The sequence below is a fragment of the Nyctibius grandis genome, chromosome 5 (genome assembly GCF_013368605.1).
Source record: "Nyctibius grandis isolate bNycGra1 chromosome 5, bNycGra1.pri, whole genome shotgun sequence".
Classification (NCBI taxonomy): Eukaryota; Metazoa; Chordata; class Aves; order Nyctibiiformes; family Nyctibiidae; genus Nyctibius; species Nyctibius grandis.
In genome coordinates this window covers 32,697,493-32,722,171 of record NC_090662.1, presented here as the reverse complement: position 1 = coordinate 32,722,171, position 24,679 = coordinate 32,697,493, and the positions used below count along the sequence as shown (strand labels likewise).

The 24,679-nt window shown below is 36.4% G+C and overlaps 1 protein-coding gene across 7 annotated transcripts in view; it reads right to left on the bottom strand.

Moving 5' to 3' along the window:
* Positions 1-24,679, bottom strand: part of IMMP2L (inner mitochondrial membrane peptidase subunit 2) — a 525,164-nt gene that overhangs the window by 392,897 nt on the left and 107,588 nt on the right. The window contains exon 4 of one of the 7 annotated variants that reach the window (XM_068401515.1): positions 18,484-19,557. The exons of the other annotated variants lie outside the window; for them this stretch is intronic. Within the exon in view, the coding sequence (XP_068257616.1) occupies positions 19,539-19,557 (19 nt within the window). The 3' untranslated portion in view covers positions 18,484-19,538. Of the gene's footprint in view, positions 1-18,483; positions 19,558-24,679 lie in introns of those variants that run through there. 7 annotated transcript variants of the gene reach the window in all.

Sequence of the window (24,679 nt, the reverse complement as noted above, 5' to 3'; positions counted from 1 at the left end):
GTTATTTGTGATTTTTTTTTTCCAGAACTGCCAAAGATCTTCAGAAACTCGCAGTACATGCAAAAGTATCCAAGAAGCATCATACTATTTCTTTCTTTTCCAAGGAACAGAGACTTGCCCATGGCCATGCAGTCCTACTATCTTCTAAAATGGAAACTTACAGTCCCACCACTGCTGAGATGGCAGTATTTTGAGAAAGCAGCAAAAGCTCACTTTATGTAAGTAATGCAGCTGTCCAGTGAGCAAAATATGTAAAAGGCTATTGCTGGAGAACAATCACTCTTCTAATTTAACACTGAAAAGGCCTTCAAGAGAATCTAAAGACTATGCAGTGTCTTATGTTACATTAACTGATGCCTTTTGATCTTAACAATAGCTCATGACCTGTTGGGAGGGCTGATTTGGTCATGCATTTTAGGTTCATCTTCTTTACTGTATTTAGATTGTATGAGTTAATACATGATGTTCTATTCTCTAGTTCAATTTCTTTACACCCCTTCATAATTTAGTTGCTTCATATGCTTGTGGAAAATTCAACAGGATGGAAAAACTGTCATGAATATTTCTAGGCTACACTGCAATGTGCCTAATGAGAAACTTAAATTTCAGTTTCTCAAAAACTAACATATGTAGTACTAAAAGTCCTTGTCAGTGTGTAACTATAATTGCAATCTGCTCACTTTTAGGACTGCCTAATTAGTCATTAGCCACACTGACAGAATGCATGCCCTATCTCCCAGAATCATATATGACACAGCAAAATATTTTAGGTTTGTGTTGCTAACTATGTATATCTGACATACTGAATATTCCAGGAACACAGCCATCAGAGACCAAGAGATTGTGATCTAATTTGAAATTGTCTGGCAAGATGGAAAACTTTAGAATGAATCTTTTTATTGTCTCACATCCAGATTAACAGATAAAAATCTACAGCAATGTCAAGCTCAGACTATTCACAATTAGCAATAGGATTTCTACCCACTATTGCTTTTGTTTGGATAGTAAATAACATAATGAAGAAATTAGCATGAATGCTTATGTCTAGCATCTAGCAGTGCTGAGTAATTTGGGGAAAGTGGAGACTGGCTGATGGGTTTCATTTGGACTTGTTTTTACACTAATTTAAAGTAAATTTAGCTAAGTTGTTTTACACAAAAATCTGAATGCTTCATTTTCAAAATGTTTAGTTTTTTCAGAGCCTCTTACTGTTTTAGTATAAACCGCTACACAAATAAAAGATTTGCACATAATATCTTTTCCTTAAAAGATGCAATTCTAATTAATAAATGATTTGCCCATTAGTAAACTTTGTTTTGAAGTGATATCATTTACAGCCTAAGACTGTGAAGTTCTAAGTAATTTAGATATGTGACAGAAACCAAGTTTACGGTAAAAGGTGGCCAAGAAGCTCCTTGCCATGAGATGTAAATCATACCACCATACTTATAAATGTGTTCCCAGTACTGTCAAATCTACTGTAATTTCAGTGTTCCATGTACATTTGGGTCTTTCACAAAACTGTATCAGGCACAAGAGAGGTAACAAACCTTGCAAAACATGTAGTCCTTGTAGTTTTTGTAGACAACAAAGACTGTCCTAATCCAAAAACTTTCCCTTAACTTCCAACAGACTTTTCCTAAAAACCTGTGGCAGGCATTTACAGTAAGCTTTCACTCCCTTTAGACCATGTAATTGGTACAGTTTGCTAACAGCCTAAGCCTGAAGATTTCCTGGCAGGTCTCACTCCCTTCACACAGCTTGACTAGCATAAAAAGATGTCTCCAGCATCTAGTGTCCCTACGTGCTTCCGGAATATTGGAAGAACAGGGGAAACATAATTCATGCCGATATGCTTTTGGCCACTGGTCTAACCCAACATGAGCATTTTTACATATTTTACTTTATCCTTTTGAAATACTGTACCTAAAACTGCAGGCAGTCATCAAGATGCAGGAAAACTGTGGATTTATACAATCTTATAATTCACAGAATGACAGAATCACAGAATGGTTAAGGGTTGGAAGGCACCTCTGGAGATCATCTAGTCCAACCCCCTGCCAAAGCAGGTTCACCTACAGCAGGTTGCACAGGGTCGCGTCCAGGCGGGTTTTGAATATCTCCAGAGAAGGAGACTCCACAACCTCCCTGGGTAGCCTGTTCCAGTGCTCTGTCACCCTCAAAGTAAAGAAGTTCCTCCTCATATTCAGATGGAACTTCCCATGTTTCAGCTTGTGCCCCTTGTCCTGTCACTGGGCACCACTGAGAAGAGTCTGGCTCCCCTCCTCTTGACACTCACCCCTAAGGTATTTGTAAGTGTTGATAAGATCCCCCCTCAGTCTTCTCTTCTCCAAGCTGAACAGACCCAGCTCTCTCAGCCTCTCCTCATAAGAGAGATGTTCCAGTCCTCTGATCATCTTTCTAGCCCTTCGCTGTACTCTCTCCAGTAATTCCTTATCTTTCTTGACCTGGGGGGCCCAGAACTGGACACAGAACTCCAGATGTGGCCTCACCAGGGCCATGTAGAGGGGCAGGATAACCTCCCTTGACCTGTTGGCCACACTCTTCTTAATGCACCCCAGGATAACATTGGCCTTCCTGGCCACAAGGGCACATTGCTGGCTCATGGTGAACTTGTTGTTCACCAGAACACCCAGGTCCTTCTCTGCAGAGCTGCTCTCCAGTAGATCAGCCCCCAACCTAGTACCGGTGCATGGGGTTATTCCTCCCAAGGTGTGTGACTCTACACTTGCCTTTGTAGAACTTCATGAGGTTCCTCTCCGCCCAGCTCTCCAGCCTGTCCAGGTCTCGCTGAATGGCAGCACAGCCTTCTGGTGTATCGGCCATTCCTCCCAAAACTCTTCTCTGTTTTGCTCTCTGTTCTTTTGCTGAGAATTCATAGCACTTGCTTTGCTTTTATGTCTGCTCTTGAGCATCTAGCTTTCAAAGAATTACATGTTGTAATCCCAGGCTTTCATTACCATATGACAATTGTCAACTCAGACCCCATAATTTTATATAACGAACTAAGATTCTTTTTTCCCCCATGTACACCACCTTATATTTACCTATACTGATTTTCATTTGCCATTTTCTTTGCCAGACACTCAATTCAATAATATCCCCTGGCAAATTGTCATTGTTGGTGCTATCTTAGCTACCCTGCATAAGTTAGTAAGGCAACAGCAAATTGCCTCATACTGCTGCTTACTTTTTTTTGATATTATTTCTGAATATATTGAAAAGCCTATGTTCAATAAAGGTCTTGCAAACTTCACTGGAAATCACCCTTCACTGATCAAAGCATCATGCATTTTAATCACAGAATCACAGAATGTTAGGGATTGGAAGGGACCTCGAAAGATCATCTAGTCCAATCCCCCTGCCGGAGCAGGATTGCCTAGACCATATCACACAGGAATGCGTCCAGGCGGGTTTTGAATGTCTCCAGAGAAGGAGACTCCACAACCTCTCTGGGCAGCCTGTTCCAGTGTTCGGTCACCCTCACCGTAAAGAAGTTTTTCCTCATATTTAAGTGGAACTTCCTGTGTTCCAGCTTGCACCCATTGCCCCTTGTCCTGTCAAGGGATGTCACTGAGAAGAGCCTGGCTCCATCCTCATGACACTTGCCCTTTACATATTTATAAACATTAATGAGGTCACCCCTCAGTCTCCTCTAAGCTAAAGAGACCCAGCTCCCTCAGCCTCTCCTCATAAGGGAGATGTTCCACTCCCTTAATCATCTTCGTGGCTCTGCGCTGGACTCTCTCTAGCAGTTCCCTGTCCTTCTTGAACTGAGGGGCCCAGAACTGCACACAATACTCCAGATGCGGCCTCACCAGGGCAGAGTAGAGGGGGAGGAGAACCTCTCTTGACCTGCTAACCACACCCCTTCTAATACAGCCCAGGATGCCATTGGCCTTCTTGGCCACAAGGGCACACTGCTGGCTCATGGTCATCCTGCTGTCCACTAGGACCCCCAGTTCCCTTTCCCCTACGCTGCTCTCCAACAGGTCTGTCCCCAACTTGTACTGGTACATGGGGTTGTTCTTGCCCAGATGCAGGACTCTACACTTGCCCTTGTTATATTTCATTAAATTTCTCCCCGCCCAACTCTCCAGCCTGTCCAGGTCTCTCTGAATGGCTGCGCAGCCTTCCGGCGCATCAGCCACTCCTCCCAGTTTTGTGTCATCAGCGAACTTGCTGACAGTGCACTCTATTCCCTCATCCAAGTCATTAATGAATATATTGAATAGTACTGGTCCCAGTACCGACCCTTGAGGGACTCCGCTAGACACAGGCCTCCAACTGGACTCTGTCCCATTGACCACCACTCTCTGGCTTCTTTCCTTCAGCCAGTCCACAATCCACCTCGCTACCCGATCATCCAGACCACACTTCCTCAGTTTAGCTGCGAGGATGCTGGGGGAGACCGTGTCAAACGCTTTACTGAAATCGAGATAGACCACATCCACAGCTTTACCATCATCTATCCACTGGGTTACGTCCTCATAAAAGGCTATCAAGTTGGTTAAGCATGACTTCCCCTTGGTGAAGCCATGCTGAGTGCCCCTAATGATCCCCCTATCCTTGATGTGCCCTTTGCAAACCTTTCCACTTACACAATAACTATTTAGTTTCCTTTATAGCCTCTGGTAAAGGATCAGAGTGAACACCTTTTAGAAATCCTAGCCAAATGTATTAATTAACAGGATCCACATAACAACCTATTCTCTCAAAGCAGCATCATATATCTGACAGGCAAGATCTCCTTTCACAACAGCCACGCTTGCTCTTCCGAAAGCGTATTGTATTCATCCATTCATTCATTAATTCTATTATCCATTCAGTTTTCATTAATTTGGTGATGTCTGTACTTCTCCTGGTCGCTTCTGAAACCCAAATTTTTTTTTTAAATTGCAATCACATTTGCTACTTCCAGACCTCGAATTCTAAAGTAGTTTTAAGCAAGAATAATTCTCACTGATAGCCATCAGAAAAACAAGTTCAGTGCATTCTAATCCCAACTTCAAATGCATTCATATGGCAATAGGAAGAGGTTTTGTTTTGCAATCATCAATTACACTAAAATGACGGAAGCCATTGAACGTTTTCCTTAGAATAACAGAAGCAGCAGCTATATCCAAAAAGTGTTTTTTTTTCACACACAATTTCCTCAGTCTGTATTTCCACATAAAGATTATGTCAGATATTTGTAACAACTGCATAAATGCTCTCCATTAACAAACAGACATTTCAGTCATTTATAGGACTGCTAATATTTTAGCCTATAAAATCATTATGTAAATTAAACTAATTTCCACGGCAGCCACTTGACTTCAAACAGCTGTACAAACCAGGATTTTTGCTGTTCTAATGAAATCTGCATACCATTGCATTTTGTACACAGTTATATAGCATCAGTATCGTCCTTTACTAGAACAAAACAGACCTTCAAGCCATGGCCCATATTTTAGGCACTGCTGTGATGTTCACCTTAACATCTGTTCACATTAATCTCATGAACAAATCTGCTCAAAAGCATGCCAAATACAGTCAGGTTTACAGTAAAAAAATATTCATAATTAGGGGCACAAAGAAGCACTTGATCATTCAAAAAGGTGCAGTTCTGTATACATTTAGAGTCCATCACCCTTAAGCTTGTATTACCATAATTGAGAGTCTTTCTTCTTTTGAAAACACCCACTTAACAAAATGGACAAGATAATCATGCTACTCCATTAGCTCAGTGGTTATTCTGACCAAGTTCCCCTAGAGAGGCAGAGCCAGTCTTGGCCTATCTGTTCCTTCTCCTTCCCATCACCCACTACAGCAGGCTAGCAGAACAAAGTACATCTTTGGAAGGAATATTAAAATACTATTACTTAATGGATACAGTTGAAATAAACTTAAGGAGTCTGGTGGATTCCCAACACTAAAATGATGGAGAAAGGCAAAGGGATTTGAGCAGCAGGGAAGAGAGGACGTGACAAAAGAGAGGGCTCCCATCCTCACAGCTCTTTAGAAGCCACAGCTCCTCTTGCCCTCTGAACACCCTTAAAATTATCCTTCCTAACTCTCTCTCTCCTGTCCTGAATCCACTCTGTAATCATTATGAAACTGAATTTTATCTGTGTCTCAAAAGTCTTGACTCACTTCTAATTACATGTATTCTGAGGTTATAAAAATTGTGGTTACAGATTTAAAACTTGGGAGAAATATATAATTTATTGAATATACAGAAAGATAAGCAGGAACCAAAAAGGTCAGTGAAAGATGGTTCATTCTTCATGTAACAGTTATCAGAGTTATTAGTCTATTATCAGTTAAATAAAACCAGTAAAGTAATTTTTAATTGAAGAGCAAGACATATGGTAGAAAAATATGACTAAGCAGAGACCTATATATGGGCATAAGCATGTGTTAAACATTGGTTATATTTGGCAGAAGCAGAGATTTCAGCACCTCACACTTAGCCAGATGGATGAACACAAGCAGGTGCAGATTAGAAAGCCTGACAATATAATGGCAAAGTCACATTCAGAGACTATACAAATACAAATAGGCATGATGGTAATTCTCTGTCTTTAGGTGAAAAAGCAGCTCTCAGTGTTTACTAAAATTTCTGATATTTGGTATTGCTTCTGACTGATTCTTAAAACCTTGTACCACCTTAATTTTCTAACTACAGAACAAGAAAATTATAAGCGTATCTAACAGGAAAATTACTTTCTAAAATAGAATGTGTATATAAAAAGGGGCTAAATCTAGATACAAAATCATGATTAGAAATAATGCTTGAATTGTAATACATGTGAAGGTTATCTTATTCTTTAGAATCTGACCCTCAGTGCAAACAGTATGTGCAGCTTGTAATTTTTGAAAATATGTAATGGCAATTAAATGCAGATACCTGGAGAATTTAGCTGTTCTCTTTAAAAAATCTATGTAGATGGTGTGTGTGTGTCCTCACAAAAAAAAAAAAAAAAAATCTTAGCACCTTTACTTGGTGTTCTGTGGGATTTTACAAAGACCTTCTGGAGTGATGTCCACATTTTCTGGGTATCCATTGGAGAAAAACAAACAGCTCTTGAAACTCAAAGTTATGAAAAAACATCTTAAGAAGCAGAAAGCAAATAAATGGTTCCTCCACAACCTTATAGTTAGTTTCACACAACACAGGAAACAGGATTAAGGACTCACTCATTCTATCAGGTACTATATTAAAACAAATCATTAAAAAACAATAATTGACATTTAGGAAATACAGCTACAAAAATGGATTTAATCATCAGAAGAAACTGTTTGGATTATTATTCTAAATTAAAGTAATGAGAAGATGAAGATAATGTTAACAGAATTAGTTGTTTTCCTTAAATGGAAATCTACTATTTCAGTCATGGGATCAGATATTAGTGTTTCATACTAATATTCATGTGATGGAGACAAAAAGGTCAGGAACCATTTTTAAGAATCAAAAATAACCCTAAAACGCATCACAGCACTTTTTTCCAACACAGATGTTAAACTTCTCCACCTATGGTGGTCTATATTCAGTACTGATATTTTTTTAAAATTCTGTTGTGCTGTGATGATATTTTCTGCCTATATATTGCAGGTACTTTTGACATCTGTCTTTCAAAATTCAGTTTTGATTTTTGGTCTTTTTAAATGATAAACACTTGTCAATAAAAAATGTACAGAAAAAGTATGCATTAAAACCACCAGATGAAGATTATTCTTCCTATTACACTCATGTCATTTTGTTTCAAACCTCTGTTAATCAGTGAATTACAAAATGGTAAGAAGACAGATGCTTAATCATTGACTCAATGATCAATCCACTCATATAGGGGTCCAATTAATGCCAATTATGTTGATTCTTTTTGTAACTTAAAGATTTGTCCTGCAGGAACCAACAAGCTACACATTCATTCTATGCACAACAGTAACCAGAGTAATTGTTGATTTGGCCAATTTTAAATCCTTTTCAAGGCACCACATACTGTACAGATCTATGTATAACTTATGCAGTAGGATTCCTCTATTTGGCAGAAGCTCTACAAGAGTCAGACCATTTCCATCAGTTTTAAGGAAGGATACAGTACAATCTCCCATCTTACTTTTAAAGTTAAAGGTGAATTTGAGATTACTTTACATACCCACAAATGTGCAACAGATTATTCAATTAATAGTACGCTATGCAGCTCATCAAGAAAATATGGAGGTGATGATGACTGGCAAGCAGATATTTTGGATTGCTAGCACCTAGGTTAATTTTAATTTTGTAGTAAGGAAAATCCTTTAGTTTTGGAAAAGATAATGTTATTTATAACACTACTAATCAAGACACTAACAAGACACACTACAACAGAAAAAAGAAGCCTTTACTTCAGTAATTTACTTTTGGACTGTGACAAGATATGTTAAACGAGCAAGTCACAAATGAAGAAGATAAAACCACAGTAAATTAAGCCAATTATGTGTAATAAAAAGAACATTGTACTTGGTATATGTTATTACTCATCTTGAGACCTTGTGTAAAGAGACAAGATTTGAACTCTGATTGATTGTTACTTGGGAAGAAACAACAAGTGCCTGTCACCTTCACATTTCATCCTGTTCTCAAAAAGAAAAAAGAGTTAAATCTAGTAAACAGGAAAGAGTTTCTTATCCAACACCTCGATATATTTACTGCACATTTGTCAGTATGAACAGAGAGAACATTAAGACAAAAATCACCCTAAACATTATCAGTTGGAAAAGGGTAAAATGTGCTGACGTCTTAAAATATTGCATTTGGACACTACAGATACAGTTTAAATTGCATCAGTGCCAGGTGGAAAAAAAAGCAATCACGAACACTGAATTTATGTTCATCTATTCCTCTTTCTCTGTCAACAGAACTAGCCTATACTACAATCAACAGGTTCAAAAATTTTATTTGTAAAAAAAGAAAGTCTTAAATTTCACAGCACAGCTATACAGCCACGCCAAGAAGGATGACATATTTGTGGCAGGTTTCTAAGGCACCACGCTGTCCTGAAGAGAGCTCTCTAACACACGTTCATGAAATGAATGTTACATAACATATTTCTAAACTGGGCCTATACCTATTTCAGGGGCCTCAAATAGGTCAACAGGCAAGGCCACATTAAAACTACTTCCACATCATCCATCTTTATCCATTTGGCCAGTAAACTCAGATGCAATTCAGAAGGATGATGACTCAAAATATTTTATTTAGAAATAGTACTCACTCCTAACGATTTTAGAAAGTAATCTATATAACAAAATAAAGGTCAAGTGCCAATTAGTATTACATGCAATTTATAATGTTATATTTTAAGAGAAGGGACTAAAATAGACTTGATTTATTTGTGATAGCCTTTCTCAATATGTCAAATTGCATGAAAAGAAGGATAATTATAATGAGCAAGACCAGGCCCCAAAAGGGTCGCTGTGCAAAGCCCTCTACAATGGCAGGTCTGTCTTTACCCTGAGAGGTTACAATGCAAATACTATTATTCTTTGTGAATGAAATATAGGGAAGAAGGGGAAAAAGAAAAGGAAAAAAAAAGTATTTAGATTGCTAAGAAGCACTGTTGGCTAAAGATGCTTTAAATATCCTGTGGCAGTTTCCAGAAATGCTAAGCTCAAACTGATTCAATGCAGCACCTGTCAGTAAAGGTATTTCACTTCTAAGTGAGTCTATAAAACAGACTACAATGATTCAAATATTTGTTTGAACTGTGTCCCAAACTATGTCCACACATATGTGTGGTTGGTAGCTTTTTACTCTTCAAGCCCGGCAAGCAGCATACGAAGTTATCAATCTAGATTTGCCACTGTCTCTTTTAAATATCCTACTCCAAACCATTGAGAGAAGTTATCTGAAGCACTAAGACAGTAGCATTTGCTGCTGCAAAGGGACTATAATTAGCTTGTAAATTGTTTTAATTTGTTTGATTAGCCTCAACATAAAGCAGGTCATCTGAAATATCTCTTCCCTGCTTTGATACCTAAATTACTTTCTCCTTAGGATCATCACAGACAGCATGTACAGTGACATCTATTGCCTAATTGCAAGATCCAGCTTTTATAACCTCTGCTATTCAAACTAGAATTTCCCATTCTGGGTGTCTTATTAAAAGATTATTTTTTTTTTTAAGTTTCCAATTAAAATTGCTCAACTATTATCGGAAGCCAGGTAGAGTTAGAATATATTATTCTGCCAATACTATGAAGTTCTTACAGTGATTTGATTGAGAGATTTTAATGACCCTTTCTTTTGAACCAGGATCTTCAGATCTGTCCAGAGATTAAATTTCTATGAAGTTACAGTTTCTTCTGAGCCCACAAAAACCTATTTAAATCCTGCAAAGTGACAAACCTTTGAAGACCGCTTTTTGCTTGTACTCTGGTGAGGTCACCTACTTTACCCTACAACAATCTTGTTTATATGGAGCATATTCATTCCTCTCATAGAGCCAGCACGGTTCACCTACCCCCGAAGGAAAACTGGGCATGTTTGTTTACCAGCTTGACTCATTCTCCTAAATAAACTAATCGTGCCAGAAACTGAACTTCTAGTCCCTGATTCAACATTTTCTGTGAGTCCTACACTGAACACTATGTGTGTCATGCTAGGCAATTAGTATCATGATCTGCTTCAGGGCTATCAAGCATACAAGCTTCTTTCTGCAATTGCTCCCCATGCCTGGTATTAGATGATGCAGAGGTTCAGCATGAGAACCAAAACTGAGCAGAGTCTCTCCTGTACTTTCAATAGCTCTACCAAAGGCATCTTAACCATGTTCAGTTTATTTTAACCCTAGATACCACCCGGTTTTGTTGAAATGTCAGTTTCTGGATCAGACGTCATCTTTCTTTCTTCCCCAGACCAATCTGAAGCTTGTATCTTTCCAAAATACCTTATATCTTTCCATCATTTCAGAGGTTCCTGCTTACTGAAAAATGCACTGCCCAGTAGTTTCATTCTGTTTTGAGGGAGTTTTCCCACATCTCTAACCATTTCCCTTAACATTCATTCCTAGGCTATTCTTCAGACTTACATTTTCAGGTTGTATCTGTACAGGATGACGGCATGTCAAGATTAATCCAGAGCTGTAACACTAAGTACAGTACACACACCATCTGTAAAGGATTTTGCTATCTTTTGAAAAGATCACACTTTCTTGCATGCAGGTTTGATTGATGGGAGGTCACTTTCTTTTACAAGGAAAACAATAATCAGATCTCAGACTAGGAACAACCACTGCTCATATCAGAGACACTTAATTTGTCAGTGTGACAGAAACTTGAGATGAAAATTAATTTATGTTGGCCAATACTGTGATGGTGTGATCAAATCAGAGCATTTCATCACACTGTTCCATCAAGAAATTATTGAAATACACCTACTTTTACTGACACCGTATCTTATTAAAATCATTAAAAAATAAAACAGATTGCTTCTGGAGCTTAAGAGTCTTCTTCACTGGAAATTTTTTGAGGAGAGGTTAAACATTCCTGACAAGGTGTTAATTCCACTGGGACAAACATGTGAGGGATACGAGGGTGAGAGGCTCTCATTGTAGACAGGAAGTCAAAATCCATCACCCAGAAGTACGTGCCTCTATAACACCATTAATGTATGGAGTGTGTGTGTGCATTTATGAGTGGGTGTGTATGTGCTTAATCTACATGACTGACTGAGTCTAGAAACATCCAGAGAACAAGGAGTTTTGCTTCCTCTGCTTATCCCACTCGACACAAAGGTGCAGACTGTCCATCCTTTCTTCTGCAGGCAGGAATCTTGCACTGAGCACCCAACGGCCCAGTTTTGCTGGTTAGACAAAGGATTCTTCTCCCCAGAATGGTGGTTAGAGCACTGGGGTGAACTACACAAAGCCACTTTGGCTAAAATAAAGCAGAGTTTGCCACCTGGGCAGCTGTGCTAACTAATAAGCTACTATGCTGAAGCAGGTATTACCTAATCCTCCAGCTACATTCTATCACAGATTTCAGGATCTTTGCAAAGTAAAGTTATATCATCAGTTCTGGAGATCTCCACGTGAAGTAAACATGCTCAATATTTCAAATACTTTATAAGCCTTCTGTAATTTCATGCCACTCTCTTTCTAAAGTCTCTGCCTTTCTTATGATAAGTTCACCATCAGTGAGTGTTATATCATACTTTTTCTTTTTTAGAATTGGAGATTGGCTCATAGAAGCATATGAGAAAAAAGTGCGACAAGATGAATTTGGCTATACAACATGGAGTAATTATATAGATAGCTAGTTTTATGTATTAGTACTCATTTGTGATGCTGGTCTGATTGCTCTTGTGATTCAACCACATTTTGTTTGAGTGGTTATAATTTTAGGACTTAGAGATTTTTCTAATAATTATTTAGGAAGCCTTGCCTTGCAGCTATCTGGATGAATTTCTGTTGTAATCATGCCACTCAACTCACTAAATCAGTCTTGCTAGAGCACTTCACAACCTTCCCAATTTAAGTAGCTGAAATGGTGCTGTGTTTTCTGCAAAATTTTCTACCTCTCCATTCATCCTCCATTTTCTGGCTAATAATAGCACATTAAGTAACAAGAGTCTTAGCAAAGAGCTGAAGTACATTGCACTACTAATATAAAGTTTGGACACATATTCTTACTTCCTACTTTCCTTCTGTCAGACTGTCCATTTGAGAACCCTTGCTTCTCCCCTAACGTCTTTTTTCTGCCTAGGCTTTTCTACAGAAAAGCTGGAAAAATACTAAAGGAAAGAAACAGGCATCCTTTGTGTAAATTTCCTCATCTCCTTTCCAGTTCATTTTGGACCAGATTAAATGTTTTCTTTCTGGTATTTTTTCCACCTACTATAGCAGTAAATATGAGAAATACTATTGACAGCTTAATTATTACAGAACAGCTTGATTTTTCTTGGAATAGCTGCTAAGATAAGCCTTTCTCCTTATCACAGCCTTTCTCACCACTCAAGACTGCTCATAGTAAAAATTCTCCTACTTAGGCTGTTCCTACAATGCTAAGATACAGTATGCAAGTTTAAAACTAGGAAAAACGTTCAAGAGAAGATGTGAAGTTTCAGAATGTTCCTAACATTCCAGAATTTAAGGAAATGGTGAATATTTTTAACAATGTTTCATAAACCATAGAAATGTAAATTTAACTCTCCCCAGGACAAAGACTGTAGTCTTATCAGGGATATTATGTAAGTAATATAATTCATTGTTAATATATTCTTTATTATTTAGTACTCTTAGGTAAAGTTTTAAATTTTCCAGCTGAAAACAGAATCTGATAAACACAATAATATGTACTGCTGCCTTTATGGGGTTTACTTTGTATGCCAGATTAATGCCAGTAAAGTCAAAAGTCATGGTGTGGTTATATCTGTGAGGACTTAAGGATATAAGTAAGTCAGGGTTTGGAGGAAGAAATACTATCTTTTATAAAATAAAATAGTACAGCTGGACTGCTTGCATTTAAGATCTGGGTTTGTGTGCCAAAAAGCCCACCTTTTTTTCCTAACTGACAAAAATCATTACCCCTCTCTATAAGTCTTGCCTTCCTGATACAGGGGGGTAAAGGTCAAAACAAAACTTGGAGCACATTTCTGAGGAAAAGCTTAGTTTTGGAAATCTCAACAAACTAGTAGCACACAGCTGAATGTGTTTCCTGGCCGTTGGTTACAAGGAATAAAATAGTACTCCTTGTTAAATGAACAATGAAAATCAGGAAAAAGTGGTCCCTTGGTTGCCTTTCTTACAAATCGTGGTGGAACTAGAAAATCTTTCAACACTTCAACAGATAAACCTACAAAATAATTATATTTTTAAAATATCATCGGTATACTAGTGGGATAAGCTGGTATACCAGGTGCTTAAAGGCTGAAAAAGACCTCAAGAAACTGCCAGTCTAATAACAGACAGCGTTCAGAGTGGAAGAAAGGAGACTACAAAGGTATGTTAACTCAGACGTGCAAATGGACTTAGAATTTATACCCACAGGTGACAATTTTGTAAATTATTTATATGCATCAGAAAATTTACAGTAGAGATCTGAAAGTACATAACAAAAATGCTTTGCTGAAAAAGGTATGTACAAGGGAGTAGGAGGGAAGATATCGAACATAAGGACTAAGAAATGCTAACCTTGAGAATGAATGCATAGAAAATTATGGCACTCAGAAGAGCTAGTACTGAGGGCTGCTTGCCTTTGCTAAAAAACAAGCTACGAAACAGAATGGAGAACAAGTATCTGAAATGAAGAAACTGATACAAAATATTTTTGCAGGCATAGAAACAAAAAAAAGAACAAAATCAGCTAAAAATTGTCTACGGCAATGTGTTTTTCAGATACAATACACCCATGGCACTTTACCACTTGGTATAATTTACTGTTGCAAAAATTACTTTTTTAAACTAATTCTTTCGTAATTTAATATATTTTAAATCCCTATGGGGTTTCTTATTTATTACAGGAAAGAGTGTACTTAACTATAAAAAACATTATTATGGGTGCTTAGCTCTAGTGCCAAGCAAATAGATGAGTAAAACCCGACAAAACTGTTTTACAGATCTGTTTTCTACGGTATTGTAAGCAGTCATGTCCCTTTATAGCATGTAGAGTAGGAATGGGCTCTGGTGACATACAAAAGAAACTGTTACTTTAATTACACTGGTATTAATTATACAATACAATAGCTCCTCTGAGATCAATAAAATCATTCTAGCTTGGTGAAATATTTGAGTATCTTTTACTACTGAGAAGCACTGCAGAAGTATACAAATTAAATTAACAAATTAGAAGGACTGCCAAGCACTTAGCATGATCTATGTTTATGGATAAGAGTGAATGAAATGATAAGATTAAGAAGTAATTTCCCTTTTTAATCTGAGACCTTCTGTCATAGACGGAAACGAGCATCCTACACGTTTGAAAACTCAGTCAGGAATTAAGCGAGTAACGATGTTGCCGTTTTTCCTGTTGTTGTAAAAAGGTAACAACAAGGAAATTACTACCTGCCAACTTTCCCTATTTCATTACTGTCTATCTTATTGCAGATGCAGTTTACTTCACATTGCTGTCAAAAGCAAAATCACTTTTTCATAACCATAATCCTTGTATTTTTTAAAATAATGTGATCCTAAAATATTGTACATTGCCATTGCCGAAAGCAAACTTGTTCCTGAAAATACTGTGTTTGACTGCAACATTTTTTTGTGTAACTTCATTTTGCAGTTACACATTTGTTTTGGACATAAATACGTGGTTTTTAACTTCTTTTTTTCTTCTCTTGTTTTCATAAATGATTAAAATGCAGTAGTGGTGAATCATATTGAACGTTGCATTTAAGACTTCAATTAATCAGGATATTTAAACTTTTATTCATGTGCTCTAAAACGACAAGATGCAAAGTGTTAATGTTTGGGGTTTTTTTTAATAGACAATCAAAGAAAATCCCTAGGAATTCAGGAAATACGCTTTTCAGCAACTTGTCTTATAATCTTTCCTATCTCTTCTGCCAAGTTTTCTGGGACACGTTCTCATTGCCAGTTTACAAATATAGAGCAGGTATAGCACTCACATAGCAAGTAACGTCTTGGTTATGTAACATTGTGCGACATTTCAAATAACAGCGAAAGTCTGCGCAGCAAGATGAACGTGCAGTGGCAACACCTCAAGAAGCAAAAGCAGAATCTATTCACTAGTGAATGGAGGGATGTGTGATGACCAGGACTTTCTGAAAATAACTAGTTGATTCAGGTCATAAAAGAATGACTGAGGTCACTTAAGATTGTGCATGAGAAAAGTTAAGCTGATGAAAGTAATTTGATGAAGATGGAACATATTTACTGTTACCTTTTAGAAGTGAAAAACCACTCACATAGTTGGGACATGACTGATGAAGTTATGGGACATATATGGGACATTCTCCATTCTCATATTTCTCCTTTGTGCAACTTGTTTCTGTCCTACCCATGTTTTTGGTGGATGAACTACAGTGTACTCCTGCAAACTAAGCCGCCAAGATGTTGTGATGGCTAGTTACTCAAAAATTCTTGAAAAACAACACCCATAACAGGCACTTCTCTCATTTTCCCCCTGGTGTATACAACATAAGCGTTCTAGTACTTTGTGCCTGTTTCTGTCCTCAAAGATCTTTTCCTGATCCCTGATATCCAGGGCATGAATAATTTCCAGTGCTAGGGAATAACGTATGAAACATCTTTCCATCAAAAAAGCAAACCGTAACTGTGTGGTGGTTTGTCTGTCACAGCTCTAATGAGAACATGCAGATTTCTGATTCCAAAGTGTTACTCTTGGTCCAAGTTCGGCAGCCTTTTCCCTAGTCCCTCGACCTAGCATTGGACAAATATGAACCTCCTGTCAGAGGAGAATTTGCAGAACAAATATAGCCTTTATCTTTTTAGGGTGTAGAAGACAGAAATCCACTAGGAATGATCACAGGTATTTCAATGAATTGTGTTTTAACTTAAAAAGATAAATCTGAATGAAAGCATAGGTTATTTATTTTTTCTCTCTCAAAATACTTCCCTATTTCAAGAGTTACTAGCATTATAGGGTAGCAATTACAAAAGCATCAACAGAAGTAGTAAACAAGGAGTCACCCACTCCTGGTTTTGAATAAACTTGAAATATTGACCTAATATAAACGGGTGAAGTTGAATCTGCATAAAGGGTTTGATGTTTTGAAGCAGACAAGATAAAGCATCATGTTGTTACCTACATACATGGAGATGAAGGATGTAAACATATGGAGACTATTCCAGTTTGCTGCTCATTATAATTCTTGAAATAACAAAGTTGTATTTCAGATACAATAAAAATGGAGCAAAGGAAAAGGCTGCCCACCACCCTTGAGGCATTTTCATACCTGCATTGCTCTTTTCTACCAACTTCAATGAATTTGGGCAGCAGTTACTGTAAATGATATCCTTCTTATCCAAAGCACCACAAAGATAGCTTAAGGTGTTTCCTCTTTTAAAAGGGCATTTCTTACTTTGATATCTACATGATTAGCATGACCATTTCTGTATTTCAATATCTCTGCAAAACACATGCTGCAAATAAAAAGTAATTTGGAATATTTGAAGATAACAATCTCTTCAATCTGAATTGTTTTATGAACATGCTTCAGGTAACAGGTATTATATTTTGATATCAGTATTATTTTAGAAATTTAGACTAAAACTAAATAACATTTTGCAGAAAAGCCCAACAAATTATTTAATGGGGTGGGACAAGATTAACACAGAAACTGCCCTTACCTTCTTCAGTCTTCCAAAAAATAAAACACCCCACAGTTCATGTGACAAAGCAGCTGGATAAACATAGATTTAGCTGTCAGGTAGAAATCTGGATATGACTAAACTCAAAACAAGACGTGGAAAGTAACTCTTCAGCGAAGATTTCCATCACAATTGATTCCTTTTAAGAAGTGAAAAAGCAGAAATTTCTGGTGATTATATAGGTGCATACCGTTAATTTTCTCCCCGCTATTTTTAAAAAGAACGCAAACAAAGTCAGCCTCTTCTTTGTCAGCAGATAGAGACTTACTTTTAATGTTTCTACAGACTTTAGCTAAATTCGAGACTGTCATTAACCCCAAGAAACTGGACTGATGTTTCTATACTGGTAACAACTGTTTACTGATTTAAGACTTCTACGACATTCAGGTAAATGGAAGTGTGAAAATGCATCACATCATTGTTAGTCTTATATGCTAATTCTACTAAGAGCTTTGTTTGGTTCACATAAAATGAAGACTGGGAAGGATATCACTGCCCTTTCGAATGCATTAGGAAGGAAAATACTGAAAGACAGTAACAGAAGAACAAATAGAAGACTAATATAAACACACTCTATGTATGTATTTATAACAATTAATTGATCATCAATAAAGTTAGGCTAAAATTATAGTATCTGATCCTGCAAGAACAGATTCTGGAACAATTCTCCAATTAAAGCACTGGCTACACAAATTTATAAAAAATACTAAATGGTGTGATAGTTTGTTATGGGAGGGTACTGGCTAAAGTGATGCAGGAATCATTAATATCTTCTTTCCTCTCTTTCTAACTATATATTCTACAGCAGAAAACTAAGAGAAAACTCCTTAAATTCTAAACCTCACCAGGATAAGTCAAGAAAAACATCTCATACTTTGAATTATTAAAAAATAAAAAGATTAATAGTACTTTTCAATAAAGCCAACTTTCAGGTAAAAAACAAAAATCTTCAAAAATGCATTGGAAATATTGACTATAAATTGACTACTCTCTAAATTAAAAGAATATAAAAGAAAATTCCAAGTGAAATCAGAGACCCAGCTGCACTAGAGGGAGAATATCTTTCCAGTAGGAAACGGGGAGCCAACACAAAAAATACACCTTACATAAGAAGTACATGTAGAAATAAGCTGTATTTATTTCATTGAAGAATTGCATATCCATCCTTAGATCAACTCCAAACTTACAAGACCCAAAATGCAAAAAATGTTTTAAGTTGTTAGAACTAAGCTAAATAGCCTAAATTCCTCCAGTTTAAAACATCAAGGAAATATAGTGTGTCAGTCTGAAAGGTTTCTATTGTATTTGCAGAATGAAATACTTCATTACCAATTTAAAATTTTAATTAAAAATGTTAAGTAATAGCAAAAATCAGTTTCAAGATCCGATACCCAGACAACACTTATTCTGGCTACTGACCACAAGAACATTTCTTAAATTATCACAGCATCTTAATCAGTAAATTGGTGTAGGGCAGCATGCAGACTTGACATCTGTTTTCTAAGTTTACAGTCTAAATAGGATCACATAAAAAAATTTGCTTCTTATGGCACACACATGTGAACCACTTAGTATGATGTTTCATACTATCCAATGTGGTACTGCTACCATTCTAAAACCTCATATAAAAAAAATCTCTGAAACATACCTCATAGCACAGTCAATGTCCTCTCCAGAGCCTGAAAAATGACTTACATTTACATTCTAAATTCTTGCCTGCTGTTTTACATTCAACAGAATACTTTTCCACATTTAGATAAAAAGGAAAGCAAATGGATTATAGGTCAAAATTTCTGTAAATCTGAACTTAATTCCTTTTAGTATCCAGTTATCCACTTTTCTATATTTACACTCTTTTTCTATTTGAAGATATATTTTTCTAGAATCTAATTACGTTTTTGGCAGGAACATTGCCCAGAGCATTCTGGAGTTCTGCAGATTCTTAACACCAGAACTCCTGGCAGAATCTCTATATAGCACATAAAATCCTAGTAGAAAAGGCAGGATAGAAAAAGCAGTAAAAATGAAAAATCTCTCCTCATCTCTTTCATAACCAATGATGTTCTTCGAGCTTTCTTCATCCCATTTGGCCAAAAGTGAAAGGCTATAACAGGGCTCAAAGGTACAATTTTGGATGGGAACACTTTTCATTGGAAGCAATCTGAAGTTCCAGCAGTCAATTGCTTCAGTTATTTTTTTTCATACAATAAGGAGGATCCTTTGAGAGAAAAATAAATTTAAAAAAAAACATTAAAAAGTTTTAGTATTTCATTACTCATGTATATAAATTCTATGAGAACAAAACTTTAGTCATAACCCCCTTTTCCCCAAACTCAACTCCAACACATGAAAATCTAAGCAGCACTATAGAAAATTAAACACTAGAGGCAGGAAATAGAAAAGTTTATGTTAAACTGAAAAAAAATGCAAAGGATTTGTTAAAGGACATATGAAAAGAATTTGAAATATTCTCTCTCTTGATATCACTTCCACTGTACGAAAGAAAACAGTATTATGAATCACCATCATGGAGAATGAGTGAATGAATGAACTACTTCTGATTTCTCCCAACTAATCTTCTTATAATATCATCCCACAAAAACAAAAAATTACTTAGCATTCATGAGAAAAGAACATCATAAACACTGTACATCATATTATAATATAACTTCATAAAAGAACTTTACAAAGCCAATATAAGTTCTTCAATAATAATATAAAGTATTCTTAAGACATATATTCCTCATTTCTGCAAATTGTTTTGCAGGGACTATGGAATATCATTCCAGAGAAAGCCTAATTCTTAAACACAATCGGAGAGACTTTAAGAGGTCTCCAGATTCATCCCTATGCTCCAAAGAGGTGCATCTTTACCTACAGCATTCTTGACAGATGCTTTCTGGTCTCTTCTTATGCACCGCCAAAGTCAGATGAACTTAGGCAGTATAAACCAGTGCTTTTACTTTACTGTCAAAAATGGTCATCTCATGTGTTGTTTTTTCACCCTAATATCCAACCTAAAAATCCTTTACTCTTATCTAAATATACAGTTTGAAAAGCAAGTCAGCATTCCACAACTGGGATCATTATGCTTGAGTTAACAGATTATAAATGGGTGCACTGTTAATTTAACATCCGATTCTAGGAGTTCTATCTCCAGATTATCCCAGATGGTAACTCCCAGTTTCTTTGTGATATTTTCTTAAATTTAGTACCAAAATATTAAAGGAAAATAACATCAATTATTTCCTAGTTATAATATTCACTGTGCATATATACGCATCTACTATATGTACCTCTAATAATCCAGTACATATCCAAATTACAGAATTAACACCTTCTTAAAAAAAGCATAATTATTAAAATTCTAAAGTATAGTTAACAGAAAGAATAATTAACCTCTTGAAAGGGAAAAAAAAAATCAGAACTTACTTGGTCTAAGTGTCCCAATTACATATTCTGTAGCTCAAGAACATATAACAAAATACTTTTTAAAATTACAATGAATGTAAAGTAATTTAACAGAGTTACCACAGAGAAAGCTATATTGGGTGCAAAGGGAGAGATCCATATGATGTCATTATTTCTAGAAACATTGTGGCCATTTGGGGCACCCGCACAGGATTGAATTCAGAGCTTGTGAAGGTCATAAGAAAGAATAAAACACGACCCCTTATGAGGGCAAGGAACAGGTTGAAATGATGAAGTCCTGTTCAGACCTAAGTTGGTTTGATGCAAAGAAGGAGTAAGGCAAAGCAGAGAGCCTGCTAAAGGCACTCAATGTAAAAAAGAAGTTTAGATGTCAGAAGGAGTGCCTTTGCTGTTTATTGTTACTATACCCAAAGAATGAAGACTTGGATTACAGAATTTGCAGATAAACATGATGGCACACAAGACATGCATAACTAATTTGATCAGTTTTTCTACCTTCTGGAAAGAAGCCAAAAAGACTTTGTGTATCAGCTCACACCTGAAGGAGAACAATATATTTAAATCATCTAAAACCTTGCAAGAATAAAAGTTTTTTCTCAAAAACTCTCGAATAAGCTTTAAATACCACAAAATACTTTTTAATGAATGGCCCTTCCTGCTGGATTCAGTTGGATGAGCATTTATTGAAGCACTAATTGTCACCAATACTTTCAGATCTCCATCAGTTCTCATAAATGTCCGTGTGTTCTTTGGTTAAAAAGTGCATCTTAAAGACACAGGAAAGTGCAAGCCAATTTATCATCCTTCCTTAACCTTTTGAAAAATAAATTAGTTTTTATGAGAAACAATCACTGTAAATAAAGTAAAAACATTTCAATTCTATCATAATATGGTGTCATATTATATTAAATCTTGATGCAATTGCTTAACTTTAAAATTATTTAAATCAATCATTGGCTTTTTTCTGGCATTCCTGACCTAAGTGTTTAGTATCTATAGAAGGGCAGAGATACGGACCAACTTTGCAAATAGCTGTATATGTTTAACATGCGATTATCCACCAGGTGTTTACATATTCCCCCCAGCTGAGCCACATTTCGACAGTACAATCTTTACTTTCGACATATTTATGCTAGTATAAAATCCTTTGTGCTACAGGGATTTATCTTCCCTTTAAACACCTACACATATGGAAAGGATTTTAACCAGTATAACTGAATCCGCACAAGGGGTGCTACTATTTTAGTCGTAAAAGGTTTTTATAGTTAACATTGCCGCTTCAGAGCAGTACATCTTATAATGTTTCAGAAACGCTTTGTTGCTACCTGGGATGGCAGATTGCTACCAAATGTGAATTAAACTTATGATCACAGACACGCTTTGTGCTGAAGTTCAAGTTTTGTCATGTGTTGCCCTAACCAACTGTACATAAAATAAATCTGCTACCAGCCTCATGCAGTACACTGGAACCTGTACTTAATGTTTGAATTAAAATATTTTATCTTCAAAGCAATAAAGTTCATAAGAAACACTGAAGAGTCTTTTTTCCCTACCAGCCTCATTATAGACCACCAGACACATCACTGGTACACAAATCTCACTCCAAATCTAGAACTAAGTTGTTTAATTCTTTGCTATCATAATTGCACTCCAGTGCTCATATTACTCACATTTAAATAAATTAGTTAAGAATAGGATGAGCAATTTTTAGCATCAGAAAAACAGTTTATAAATTGAATACTGATAGACTTGAAACTGCCCAAAATTGTACCAACTCTTCCAAAGCAAGAATATGTACTTTCCCATGTTGCATTTTTGCTGAAATAAAAAAGTGAGGTTTGAATCTTCAACAGCCTCTGAGAAAAAATAATCAATACCTTAAACACATCTATCTACCCCTTTGTAAATAAATTATAAGTGTTAGAGTGTCAAATATGGTTCCTCTCACAAGGAAAAAAAAATCTAAATTAATATAATTTGAACCTATTAAAAAAGCTCTTTTCTCAAAAAACTTTTTTGCATTTTGCAGTTCCCCTTGCTATGTGATAGTCACTGTTACTGCAATAAAGACGTTAAGTACGTTCTCGTAAGTTCCCTTTGCTTCTGAGAGTTTTGTCTTGTTTAGTAGTAAATCACGGAGGTACAAAGAACTGAAAAAGAAAGAACAGAGCCATGTAGAGAAAAAAAAAGATTAAAAAGGAAAACACATTTTACAAAATACATACAACTTGAAAGCTTCAAACAGAATTTTGCCTCAGGCTGCAGAATACCCTTTGCAGGAGCTGGCTTCCGTATCAATAATTCCCCATCTTCCTTGATCCATATGAAGCAACATTACGCAATGTGCTGCCTCGTATCTGATCTCCCTACCCACACTTTGAACTTTCTGTGAACATGGGCAGTATTGGAAGGTCTTAAGCATATTGTGTCAGGGCCCATTTGTCCTGGTTCACAGTTTTGGATTATAAAAAATTTTACTGTTGTCCATTTCCATTGTTCATCCAATACCAAACCCACTCCAGAAAGCATATTATAGATCAAGAAAGATCTTAAAGAAATAGTATATTTTTTATTTAGCTTTTACTCCCTCAGAGATTTCTATCTCTCCTACCTGCAGGTTCTATCCAAAGAATAAGGGGAGAGGAGAAGATACTACTCTATCTTCTCTCTTCTACCTTTTCCACAGACAAAGGGAAAAGATTCATAAATGCAATGAAGTGAAGTAAAGGATTTTGGTCTACGACATGGTAAATAACAAGCATGATGCCACAGAAGTATCCTGTGAGAAAATGTTCTGCAAGCTTGGCGGTATAAACCTGGGTGATCTGAGCTGGACTGAAAGAAAAAAAAAAGATTTTACTCTAGTTCCAGTTCTTCTGCAGGGCACGGGGGAGGCGGGGGGGGAAGTCAAATCACAACATAGGAGAATAGAGAGGACAAAAACATCTCAGCTGAATGAAAATCATAAATGAGTAAACCTCAGAAAACTATAATGAACACACACACTGTTTAAGGGGTGTTACGTACACTGCACAGTGAAACACAGTACAGATTTAAAAGAAAACAAACAAACAAACAAAAAACCACCCCAAAACCAAATAAGTAAAATTTCAAGAGTTCAAAATATTTCTAGGCCTGTATGATTTCTGGTCTCTCCCCTCATCTATTTCTCTCTCCTTCCTTCCACTCCTTCCCATCTTCCCCTGCTCCCTACCTCCCTCTGCCTATTTTACTAGCAGAAAACAGAAAATGAATGTGCTTCATTAAGTTGTCAGAAGGATATTAGCACTATTCAAATTTTTCAGGTGCATCTCTAGTTTGAAAAGCTTAGTTTATTAATCCAAGGAAGAAACCATTAGGTAAAACTTGCAAGTAACAAATAGCAAATATTCATATCAGAATGGTTAGCAAATCATGTACACTAGAAATCACTAATTTCAAAGATGCATTAAAGATTTTAAAACAATAAATTTGTATAAAAATAATGTGCTCTGCTTACTGATAATTCTATAAATCTAATATAATCTTTTTACAAACATATATTGTGAATTGTTTGCACAGCTGCAGAAACATCTCTAATGGTTAAAAGTTCTTTAATTTTTTCTGAGAATATTCAAAGAAAATAATATTTTCATATATCATATGAAGATCATCAGGATAACTTTGATAATCAAAACAACCAGCCACACACTTAACTGGTATTAGGGTTCAAAGATCTATTTCTGGGCAACAGGATGCAAGGGAAGACCAACATTACAGACCCCCTAAGGTTCTATTTCTTACCCACTTTCACTATTCAACAACATGGGTTGAATGAACACGGGAATGGACAGGTTATGAAAATTGTTGTTTGAGGCAAACTAAAACAATTAGAATCATAGAATCATAGAATGGTTTGGGTTGGAAGG